Below are 12,565 nucleotides of genomic sequence, written 5' to 3' on the forward strand. Positions count from 1 at the left end.
GGAGGTCGGCAGTTTCTGAGAGATTCAAACCACCCCATCTGGCACCAACAATCATTCCATGATCAAAGTCACTTATATCACATTTCTTCCCCATTCTGATGTTTGGTCTGAACAACAATTGAACCTCTTGATCATATCTGCATGCTTTTTATGCATTGAGTTGCTACCACATGATTGGCTGATTAAATATTTAGATTAACAAGTAGTTGTACAGGCGCACCTAATAAAGTGGCCACTGAATGTAGCTCTTTGGCTATGGCAGATTCTGATTTAAGGACTAAATCTGCAACTTGAACATTATGGTCTGAATTGTATCTGCTGCCCCTGCCCTGTCATTTGGTTTTACTGGACCACTACATTTGGTTTTGATTTGTTTGCAAAACTATGGAAAGTTGACCATTCAAGGGTGAAATTCAAGAAAAGATCTAGCTCAGAAACTAGGAAACAATCAAAAGGAGAGGTGTGGGCTGTATGGGGTAAGTTTTATTCACACAAAGATTTGGTGGGTACCTAGAGTGTGCTGCAATGGGTTGTCATGGAGGCAAATACAATAGAGATGTTTAAAGGGTGTTGGATAGATACAGGAATCTGGAGAGAATGGATGGTATAGGCAGATGTACAGTGATTCCACTTAAATGGGATGTTGTTTAATTGGGGCAGCCATATAGTGGATCAGCTCGCAATTCTCTTTGGTTTCTGTTGGACACTGTGCCATTTAATTGAGGCAGGAGACTGTTGGCGAACAATTTCTAACTAGCATCAGACACATGCATTTGCGTGGCTGTTAGACACTACATCATGCTTTGAGTAATCAGTTTTTAACTAGTGTCACTTGCGTGTGTTTGCGTTCAAAAAGCAATGATTTTTGTCACTGATAGTTGGTGAGAAGTAAGCAGTAAAACAATTCAGAACTATTTTCCTCACTGCTGTTTCAAGCGTTCCGACTTAGGGATGCCAGAAGTGGCTGGGAGTGAAAATGAAGTGATTTCAATGCTTCAGCAGTTAGGAAATACAGAAAATTTGAAGGTATCAACAATCATCTTGAATGTTACAATGAAAATGAAGATTCATAGGAAGCATTTGTGCAAAGTATTATGTGAAGGTAGCCCATTATCTGCACTATGTGTGTGCTGATTTTGTTCATGTACTGTCACAGCACATTAATTCCTTTATCAATACTATCAGGAACTAACACAGAGTTTTATAGTACGTAGAGATATTGGTAATGTTCTAATTTATTCTGTGTTTAATTTAAACACATAAGTTGTTACTCGTTAAGCGGTAGCTTCTCATTTTATTCCAATTAGCAGGAACTCATTGAATTACTTTCGGCATTCATTCATTACTAGGTTAATTAGGTCGACACAGCATCGTGAAGAGCCTGTTTCTGTGCTGGACTGTTCTATGTTTTATTCTATAGTTGGTGTTTTTTAAGCATTTTGAAATCATTTTATGACGTGCTTTGTAGATGTGACATGTGACGAGTGGTCCTTTCACCTACTCCCCCTGGATGATGACATCATAAGCATGGAGTTGCCTGAGTACTTCCGTGACTATTTTTTGGTGAGTGGTGTGCTTTATGTTCTTGCCATTCCTACAGACTCCTGTGTTCTCCTTGCCTAGAGCTCTTCAGGCAGCGAACTGACCTGAGGTGCTTCATTTGCGTGCTCTCAAACTGCCTGAGGTGGGTAAGGCAGGTGGAGGTAGGCTTCCAGCAGCATCTTAAGGAGGAGTGCTAAACCTATTTTGTTTGGTCTGCCCAGTTGTGATGGGTTATTAAATGACTGTAATACACTCAGTGGCCACTGTATTTACCTAATAAAGTGGCCACTGGGTTTACGTTTGTGATCTTCTGCTGCTGTAGCATGTGCTTGGGTAGGCTGCAAGTCTCACCATGCTTCCAGTGCCAACATAGCATGCCCACAACTTGCTAACCCTAACAGGTATGTCTTTGGAATGGGGGAAGAAACCCATGTAGTCATGGGGAGACCGTATAGACTTTAGCAGAAGTTGAACCCCATTCACCATCACTGGTTCGGTAGTGTTATGCTCACTGCTGTACCACCATATGTCATGTTCTAGGATGTTATTGAGGTTCGGGCTCAGGCTGATGCAGAACCTGACCACTGTGTTTGCCCTCAGGAAGGTGACCACCGCTGGATATATACCGTGGCGAAGGCTTTGCACATACTGCACTCTCTGTTTGGACCATTCTCCAAGACCTACGGGATTGGCCGCTGTGCAAAGGTAATAGAACATGAAATTAGAATGAAAGTGGATCAACCCTAGAAATTTTATACAAGGGATATCATAAGACAAGCAGATAGAATACCATATGTCCGTTCATTTAGTAAACATTGTAACTTGTGCTAGTGAAGTTGATGGGCACTTACTCAGTGTTGTTTGCTACAGATGTTGGTCTCTTAGGATTCAGGTCTCAGACCTAAGCAACATCTAATCCCGTGACATCAGAATTAACCAGGATTTAGGTGTCAATTTAAATTATGTATTCAAGCCAAGTGGGCCATGAAGTTTCTGCCTTCTGATTATCAGTTGACAACATTAAATGCAGTTCTTTTGCCAGTGTAATCTGTCCTGCACAAGGACTTTTGATGATGACAAGGATTCTATATGCAATGAGGTTTCAGGAACTCTGTTCAGATTCTAGTGTGCATTGATTCACACATATATTATGTTTTAAGTCAATTGGGGGCTTGAAGGTTATCTAGAAAATGGACATTTGCAGTATGTATTTCAGACAGAGTGTAGAGGGAGATTTATTTTGCAGCTAACCTGTGTTGTCCTGCTCTCGCCCTCTTTGGAAGCTTTCGAGAGGGTGCGGAGGAGACCTACCAGGATGCTGCCCGGATTAGAGAGCATGTCTTATGAAGACAGACTGAGCGAACCAGGGCTTTTCTCTGTGGAGCGAAGGAGGATGAGAGGTGGCTTAATAGAGGTGACTTACAACAAGATAACAGCCATAGATATAGTGGACAGCCAGAGATTTTTTCACGGTGTGGAAACGGCTAATACGAGGGGGCAAAATTTTAAAATGATTGGAAGGAAGTATGGGGGAATATTAGAATTGTTTTTTGCATAAAGAGAGCTAGGTGTGTGGAACACCATGCAGGGATGGTGGTAGAGGCAGATATATTAGGGACATTTATCCTCGATAAGCACAAGGATGATAGAAAAATGGAGGACTGACAGATTGACCTTAGAGTAGGTTATAAGGTTGGCACCACATTGTGGGCCGAAGGGTCTATACTATGCTAAAGTGTTCAATGTTCCAGGATGAAGGGAATTTCAAACAATTTTTAACCTGTTGTGGCAATATTTTGGGACAGTGTAGAGGGTGTTTCTCTCCCTTGTATACACTGCATTTAGAATTCTTCTTCTCTTTCCACTATTTGTATTTGTGCTGTCACTCTCTCTTGTGATTTCACGTCTTGGTTCCTCGTTCACTGTCACCTCTTATTCTCTTTCTCCCTCTCCTTTTCCTTCTCTCTCTTCTCATTGAGTTCTCTAATTTGCTCTTTCTTTCCTTACAAGTACGGTTTCTCATTATGCCCTTCGTACTTCTGCCCTGTTTTCATACCCACCTGTTCTCTTTCGTTTAGATGACCTACCAGTTGTGGAAAGAAATTGTGGAGGAGACTGAGGGTGAACCAAAACCACAGCAGGCCAGCATTGGCCGAGTTTTCTTCATTGACCGAGGTGCAACAGCATTAAGTACAGAAAGTGATGACTTCCGTTAGAATCACAGCAGACCAAAACCCTTGCACTCCGCTGCAGCTTAAAAGTCACTAATGAATCACAAATATCTGGTGAATCTTTAGTATGTAATGCTCATGTTCACCAGTGATTAGGTGGATCTGTGCTTGGCCTGTAAAGAGTGTCCCTCCCACTCTCATAGTATCAGCATAGACTTGCCCATCCGCCTGTTGGGTGTTGTGTCTTCTCTACCTTATACGTAGGTTGAAGCACTAGAGACAAGCCAGGAAGCGGAACTCTCCTGCTTTGGGCCATGTCTGAATCAGTATCAGGTTTATTATCACTGCCATATGTCATGAAATTTGTTATGTTTGTGGCTGTAATACATAAAATTAAGTACATGTTACAATAAGAAATGTATAAATAAGTAGTAGCGCAAAAATAGTGAGGTAACATTAATGGTTTCCCAGGCCGTTCGGAAACCTGATGGTGGAGGGGAAGAAGCACTGAGTGTGTGTCTTCAAGCTCCTGTGCCTCCTCCCTGACTGTAGTATTGAGAAGAGGGCATGACTTGGGTGGTGGGGGTCGTGAATGATGGATGTCACCTTTTTGAAGATGTCATCTGTTCAGCCTCTGCGACTCATAGGGACTGTAAGTGTGCCTCTATCAAATATACCCAGGTTAAAGGTACTTTTGAGCCCCCAATTGGTCTAATCATTCATCTCCACATACATCCTAACACTGTAGACTGAATATTGTGGTCTTTTGCCAGAATCAGTGATAAACAACGCATCACCCAAAGAAAAGCTGACTGATTTCTACCCATCACAGCCAAGGGCATCAGAAATGGAAGCGGGATAGGCTATCTGGCCACAGACACTCTAGTGCCAGGTGATGATGTTTTCTGCTTCCATTTTCCCCCATGGATGCTAATGACAGTTGTGATATTACATACTGTCTTTCTGAACAAAATCACGTGTGTCTGTAGTCTTGGGATCACTCCTCACAAGTGAGTGCAGATGCTGGAATCTGGAGCAACAAGCTGCTGGTGGAGCTTGGCAGGTTGAGCAACACCACCTGTGTGTGGCAAGGGAATTGTTGATGTTTCATGATGAAATATGATGCAGAGTTTGACCTTAAACATTGACATTTCCTCCCCCACAGATGCTGCTCAACCACTGGGTTCCTCCAGCAGATTGTTTATTACTGCTTACCATGTTAGTCAGTAAACCCACCATACTGCCAGTATAATGGAATTAGCAGTGACAGCATGGTAGCTTAATGCTATTGCAACACCAAAGACCTGGGTTCAATCCCTGCCAAGTCTGTAGGAGTTTGTAGTTTCTCCTCTCGATGGCTTGGTTTCCTCCGGGTGCTCCAGTTTCTCCCCATAGTTAATTGGTCATTGTAAATTGTGCTGTGACTAGCTTAGATTAATTAAATCAGGGGATTGCTGAGCAGTGAGGCTCAAAGGGCCAATGGGCCTAATTCATACTGTATCTCAATAGATAAATAAGATTGTCTGGAAATTTCATTTCCCGTTATTACCTGGTCAGGTTTCACATTCAGACACATGTGCTTTCTCTGCAGATGTGGATTACGTTACCACCATGTGTTCGCAAGTTGTGTATGAGGGACTTGTGGATGATGTATTCCGAATCAAATGCGGTGGGTGACTTTCCCCTGTACTGTGTATTATGTTCCATTGCCAGCTGTGAGCTCGCGACATATGGGAAGGCTGTTCCCTTTCCTCGCGGAATTGAGAGTGAACAATGGTGGGCAAAGAAGGATTGAGTAGGCCACGTGTTAGAGACTGAACCTTAATACTTGTGAAAGGTGTGCAGCCACCTTTTAGAGTCCAAGACATCAACTGGATAAATTACATGGAAATACATAGACTCAGCTGCCACTTTATTAGGTACACCTGTACACTATTAATGCAAATATCTAATCTGCCAATCCTTTGGCAGCAACTCAATGCATAAAAGCATGTGGACAAGGTCAAGGGGTTCACTTGTTGTTCAAACCAAATGTCAGAATGGGGAAGAAATTTGACCTAAGTGACTAATTGGCCATGCAATGATTGTTGGTGTCAGACTGGGTGGTTTGAGTATTTTAGAAACTGCTGATCATCTGGAATTTGCATGCACAGTAGTCTCTAGCATTTACAGAGAATGGTGCAAAACAAAAAACATCCAGTGAGCGGCAGTTGTGTGGGCGAAAACTCCTTGTTAGTGAGAGAGGTCAGAGGAGAATGGCTAGACTGGCTCAAACTGACAGTAACCCAAATAACCTCACATTACAACAGTGGTGTACAGCACACCACAAATATACTTGTATTGACCACTTTATTAGGTACAGGAGGAGCCTAATAAAGTGGTCACTGAATGTACATGTACATGACAGGAGAGGACCAAGAAACTGATGATAAATGGCCATAGAGACGTGATGTACTTCAGTTTGCCTCTGAGTTTCACCATTGTTGAAGATATCCCATCAGGAATTGTAAATGTTTCCCAGATGTTTTGACTCATTGTCACACAGGGTGGTGTAGGACTGGGCCATTAGGCATACGGACAATCATGTCTTTTTTTCAGTTAAATTATGAGCAAATAATAAGATTTAGTGATGTTAGGTGGAGAATTAAAATGAGTCAGAATATTATGGTTGAGTGGGCAGGTTGGGCCTCAGTTTAAGATTGAGCCCAAAAGATGATGCCTCAGAAGTCAAACCATCTCTGTTAGATTAGGGTGTGGAATTGTAATCATTCTTGTAATTTAACTTCCGTATGCTTGCTTATAGTTTTTTTGTATAATCACCTATTTATGTGTAATTGTTAAGTAAATTTTCCAGTAATTGTGGTCTAGCAGATTCTGTATTTTTTTTAGAAGCTTCTCAGTTTTTTTGTTGCAGGTGTCTCACAACTTATTTTTTAGGTTAATTGTTGTCACTGGAATCTGGTTATCTCTACTCAGAGTATGAGATAACCACGACTGCTTTTTCTTTGTTTTTGTCTTTGTTCGTTCTTTGCTCTTGTAACACTTAATAACGTGCTGTAACCAGCCACTTTATGCCTCATTCATGCCTTCTGAAGAACTTCCAAATGCAAATCACTATATCCAACATCTTTGACTGAAAGTTGTTTTTGAATGCTACCCACTGAACTGGTGTTGCGGAATGGGGTATTAAACTTTGCTGTTCTGACACTCACAAATGAAGACAGTGATATGGATGAACAGAGAGTTGTATCATGGCCTAGGTCAGTGTTTCCCTGGACAGACATAGGTAGAATGCCAGGTGAATGAATGGAATTAATTTCAGATTGTCGTGTTGGTAGACTCTCAGACTGGATAGGAACATGAGGAGTCCCACTTTTCACCATGCTGTCTCACAGTGTCTTAAACTACAGGTCTAGAAAGCAAATCTGCCTTCTCTAACAAATGAACTGGAATCTTTGATGAATTTCAGGGAGTGTGGACTTTGGCTCTGACGTAACATCTTCAGATAAAAGTGTGAAACTGTTACTGAACTCTCAGGATAAGGTGAGAGAAACCTTTAAATGGTCATGAAGCTAATACAATCACTTCAAACTGCATTACAAACTAAGTATTTGATGGAGAAGTAATAGCTGTTTAACCTCTACACCTGACTGAAAAATAGTCCTGTTTTTGTATGCAAGGAGTAAGAACTAAATTGAGTATAATCATGTTAGTAACGGTACATGCTGGGCAGCTTACAGTGTGGGAGCTACAAACCAGGCCTGCCGACTTGGAGTGGATGTTTCAAGTTGATGCGTATTCAGCCCATGCCCAAAAGAGAGTGCTTCCTGCACATAGGCGACCCTGTTGATTCACCATACAATTAATTGGCCACATGCACACTCGCCACTTTCCCGCAATTGATCTGATACAGTACAAATCTAATACCACTGAAACTGTTGGATTTGTCACCCTTCCTCGTGTTTCCTTTCACCAGAGAAATGTCCAAAATACAACCTGGCAACTCTGTCTTATTCTGATTTATTGCTTGTTTGATTAAGTTCTGTCAGTGCCGATGTTCAGGAAGGAATGCTATTAGAGGTGTCACATCACTGAGAAAGTTCTGATTCTTCGGTATCAGTAACTTTTGGCATTTCATGGAATACTCCCCGGTAGCTCTAGAAGATAGAACAAAAAAAACAAGGTGCTGCACAAACTCAGCAGATCAGGCAACATATGTGCAGGAGATCTCACTTCATTCCACCACCTGGCTTCACCAATCATCTTCTAGCTTGTACTCCAGCACCCTCCCCCCCCCCCCCCACACCATTCTTGCTTTTCCCCTTTCCTTTCCAGTCCTGATGAAGGGTCTCAGCCTGAAACATCGATTGCCTATTCATTTCCATAGATGCTGCCTGACCTGCTGATTTCCTCCAGCATTTTGTGTGTATTGCTCTGGATTACTCAGATCCTTCATCTGGACTCTGGACTGCTCCAGACACTAGGATTACTTTTAACCACTCAATGTCACATTTTTATTTTTGCTTTTTTTAAACTTGAGTTTAATGTTTTGGGCTGGTCAAGTTACAGTTTAGGGTTTTGCCCTGCAGAAGTTATATTTTGACAAAACTGAGCAGAGCTGATGTCTGCTTACCTCTAGTTATGTTGGTTAAAATTGATATTAAACCAGTCCTAAAGGAGTAATCACTAAGTGTGCAAGAGAAGTTAAGGGGAATGCCATGGATAGATGTTACAATGAGGATTGTGTTTTCTCAAGAATTATACTGTTCCCAAGAACCTTTTTTGGGCCAACACCTTTAATTTTTTCATTCAGCACATCTTGTTCCTTCTCCTGAAACATGCTAGATCATCTCTTGTATCCACTTCTACCCTCTGCTTTGGCAGAGTCCCTAAAAACTGAGACCTTTTGAGTGAACAAGTTTGGGTCTTGTGATTGTTAGGCGATTGAAATGTGTTTCTTTTTTTTAAAACTTTATCACGTATTTTCAAATCTCAGCAAGAAGTTAAATCTTTTATTTACACTTGTTGCTGGTTTTCCAGGTTTTCCAAGAGATTCGGAATGAACACTTCTCTAACGTGTTTGGGTTCTTGAGTCAGAAAGCAAGAAGGCTCCAAAAGCAATACGATGTGAGTATCAGTGGAGGAGAGTGGGAGGAACCTTTTGCATTTATGAACAGTATTTTGTTAGCAATTAAAGGTGTTCCTATTGAAACAAATGCACTGAAGGTCTGCATTAATACCTCTTTGAAGATAAGTTAATAACTTTTACCAGCATCTTCCCAAATTCAGAGCGGAGTAGAGCTGGCAGCGGGATTCTTGGCCTCCACTGAGATAACATTTAGTAACTTAAGCAGAGGGTGGAAATTTACGATTCCTTGTCAAGTGACTCTTGTTAGGATGAATGAGAAAGACACAGCCAGTATTTATTTAGAGATGCAGCACAGTCACAGGCTCTTCTGGCTCAATGAGCCCACATCACCCAATTACACTCATCTGACCAATTAACCTGCTAAGCTGTACATATTTGAGCACCATGCGGTCAGGGAGAGAATGAAGAAAGAAAAAGCCCCTTCAGAAGTTACAGTGAAAATCTGGGAAAAGGAAAGGAGGGCATAGTCAGGGTGTGAATGAGCTTGGTTTGTTGTTCCACACAGAAACGCCAAGGGATGGACATTAAACAAATGAAGGACTTTGTGTCTCAAGAACTGAAGAGTTTGAAGCAGGAGCATCGATTACTGAGTCTTCGTAAGTACCTAAGGTCAGCCATCTTGTGATACACAGGGGCACTGTATTTTGTGGTTAATTGCTCGTGTCAGGATCTACACTGACTGAGAAAGTATCTCATTGTCAGAAGTGTAACCTTGGGCTGAGTGAGCAAAGACTATAACATTAGTCTATGGTGATAATATTATAGCCAGGTAATCTCACCTGGATTAGGCACCACTGTCTTTGAAAAACACACACATCATATATTACATTCCATATTCTTTCACATTTTATTTTGAGCTGCTGTTTCTAACCAGTTGTTCATTTTGAATCTCTCCGAAACACTGTACAGCCAACAACAGGTGTAAATAAAAGATTCAGTTTCTTTCTCGCCGAGATTTGAAAATGTGATAAATTTAGAAACAAACATTCAGCTCATTGCCCCAGACTTGTCCGGCCAAAAGGTCGCAGCTTTTGGAGACGTTGCCAGAACAGAGGGTAGAAATGGATGCAAGAGTTGATCTAGTGAGTTTCAGGAGTATGGTCAAGAAGATACGGTGAATTAATTGAAGGTGCTGGCAAAAAAAAGGTTTCTGGGACCAGCACCATTCATGGAAAAAAAAACACTGCTCCTCCACAATCAGTGGTGTAATTACCAAGGCTCATTGATAGTGGAATTACTCAGTCTTCACCTTCTGTCTCTTAATACATTCCGTCCTTCCCCCTTCTCCTTTTATAGATGCAAAGCATCACAGCCTCTTATGGAAACACTGATGCCCAGGAATGGAAAAAGCTGCAGAAAGTGGTGGACACAGTCTAATCCATCCCTGGCAAAGCCCTCCCCAGCACTGAGCACATTAACATTGAGAGCTGCCACAAAGAAAACAGCATCCATCATCAAAGACCCTAGGCCAGGCTCTCTTCTCACTGGGCAGGAGGTACTGAAGCCTTCGATCCTGTGCCACAAGGTTCAGAAGCAGTTGTTACCTTACAACCATCAGGCTCCATTCTGAACTACTTTTAAGACCAACAGGCTCACTTTCAACGACCCTTTACAATTCATGTTCAGTATTATTTTCATTTTTACTGTTCGTCTCCTTTTGTACATTTGTTTGTCAGTCTGTGTATAGTTTCTGTAAAATTCTATTGTTTATTTTCTATGTATGCCTGCAAGAAAATTAATTTCAAGGTAGTATAGGGTAACATATAATAATAAATTTATAATAACAACTTTAATAATAAATTTACTTTGAACTTTGAACCTTTCCAGTATCCCCTAAGAAAAAACCAACTGGGTTTGGTTTATAATTAAAGTGTTAATAAACTCTGCTGTTTAAAACCCCTTGTTCCTTTCCCTCTCAGATATTGGAGCCTGTGAGTCGATCATGAAGAAGAAAACAAAGCAGGACTTTCAGGAGTTGCTGAAGTCTGAGCACGGTACAATTGAAAGAGAGGAGCTTCGTGTTTATTGCGGCCAATCCTTTTGAAGGCCCAGGGTCCAGAAGGGTGATGCACAGTGGGAGGGAAGTTGGGTTGGTGAAGAAACAGTGACAACTGACTCCAAGCTGGGACTTAGAAAGCCTGTAGCTATAAAAACATAGAACAGTACAGTGCAGTCTAGGTCTTCGGTCCACAATGTTGTGCTGACCCTTTCAGATCACTTTAACCCTTCCCTTCTATATAGCCCTCCATTTTTCATTCATCCATGTGCTTATCTAAGGGTTTCATAAATATCCCTAATGTAACTGCCTCGACCACAACCTGTGGCAGGGCATTCCACACATCCACCATTCTCTGTGTAAAGTAAAAAACTTACCTTTGAGATCCCCATCTATACTTTCCTCACATCACCTTAAAAATATTAGCTTTGGGAAAAGTCTTTGGCTATCTACTCTTTCCACACCTCTTGTCTTGTACACCTCTAACAAGCCACCACTCATTTTCTTTGTCCCAGAGAGAAAAGCCCTAGTTCACTCAAGCTATCCTCATAGACATTCTCTCTAATCCTGGAAGCATCTTGGTAAACTTCCTCTGCACTCTCTCTGAAGCTTCCATATCCTTCCTATAATGAAATGACCAGAACAGAAAATAATACTCCGTGCGTGGTCTACCCAGGGTTTTATAGAACTGCAACATTACTTCGTGAGTCTTGAATTTAATCCTCCAACTAATGAAGATCAACATGCCATACCCTTTCTTAACAACTCTATCAACTTGTGCTGCAACTTTGAGGGATCTGTGGACGTGGACCCCAGGATCCCTCTGTGGGACCAGAAGCTGAGAGCTTCCGCAGTTGGAGCTTCCTGGGAAGAATGGGCTTAAGGAGGTGGTGCAGTATCTGCACAACTTCCAGAAGAGGTCACTCTACTGAAGCACTTCGTGAAAACCTGATTGCAAAGGGAAAAATTTGGATTTGGAAAGAATCTACAAGAACTTGTTTGTATCAGAATTTACAGATGTATGAAAGAAACTTTACAGTGATAACTGTTTTCTCAAAAGCACAAGATATTCTGCAGATGCTGGAGATCTTGAGCAGCACGCTCAAAATGGTGAAGGAACTTGGCAAGTCAGGCAGAATCCATGGAGGGGAATAAACAGTCAACTTTTTGGGCCCAGACCCTTCAACATGACTGTCAACATTGTGGGCCAAGCCCCTTCATCAGGATAGGTAAATCCTGATAAATGGTCTTGGCCAGAAATGTCAATGGTTTATTCCTCTCCATGGAGTCTGCCTGACTTGCTGATTTCCTCCAGCATTTTGTGCATGCTGCTCTGAATGTTTTCTGCCCAAGACTATCAGCATTTATTGTCAGGGGTGTCTCATTTCAGAGGGATGGGGCAATAAATTCGGACTTTGTCAGTAATACCCAGACCACAAAGATGAAGAAAAAGTTAATGTTTTTGGTCATGTTGTATTGCTTGGAAATCATATCTGAACACATGTTCCAAAGGCTAATTTGAGTTTTATTCACTTATCAAATGTTGTTTGTTTGCCATTAGTACTCAGTTTATTGACTAACTTCTCCTCCTCAGCACTGTTGGAAGGATTCGGGATCAGAGAGAGCACCAGCTGCATTGAAGAGCACATTAACAGGCAGGTACGTGTACCCAGTGTATGTGATTTGGGATGACTTCAGCACACAGTG

The 12,565-nt window shown here is 41.6% G+C and overlaps 1 protein-coding gene across 1 annotated transcript in view; it reads left to right on the forward strand.

Moving 5' to 3' along the window:
* vps33b (VPS33B late endosome and lysosome associated) overlaps window positions 1-12,565 on the forward strand; it is a 53,282-nt gene that overhangs the window by 21,938 nt on the left and 18,779 nt on the right. The window contains exons 7-15 of the mRNA XM_059945927.1: window positions 1,469-1,563; window positions 2,143-2,247; window positions 3,621-3,717; window positions 5,305-5,382; window positions 7,183-7,256; window positions 8,754-8,840; window positions 9,368-9,458; window positions 10,782-10,856; window positions 12,453-12,517. Of these exons, the coding sequence (XP_059801910.1) occupies window positions 1,469-1,563; window positions 2,143-2,247; window positions 3,621-3,717; window positions 5,305-5,382; window positions 7,183-7,256; window positions 8,754-8,840; window positions 9,368-9,458; window positions 10,782-10,856; window positions 12,453-12,517 (767 nt within the window). The remainder of the gene's footprint in view (window positions 1-1,468; window positions 1,564-2,142; window positions 2,248-3,620; window positions 3,718-5,304; window positions 5,383-7,182; window positions 7,257-8,753; window positions 8,841-9,367; window positions 9,459-10,781; window positions 10,857-12,452; window positions 12,518-12,565) is intronic.

Source organism: Hypanus sabinus, chromosome 21, assembly GCF_030144855.1.
Source record: "Hypanus sabinus isolate sHypSab1 chromosome 21, sHypSab1.hap1, whole genome shotgun sequence".
Classification (NCBI taxonomy): domain Eukaryota; kingdom Metazoa; phylum Chordata; class Chondrichthyes; order Myliobatiformes; family Dasyatidae; genus Hypanus; species Hypanus sabinus.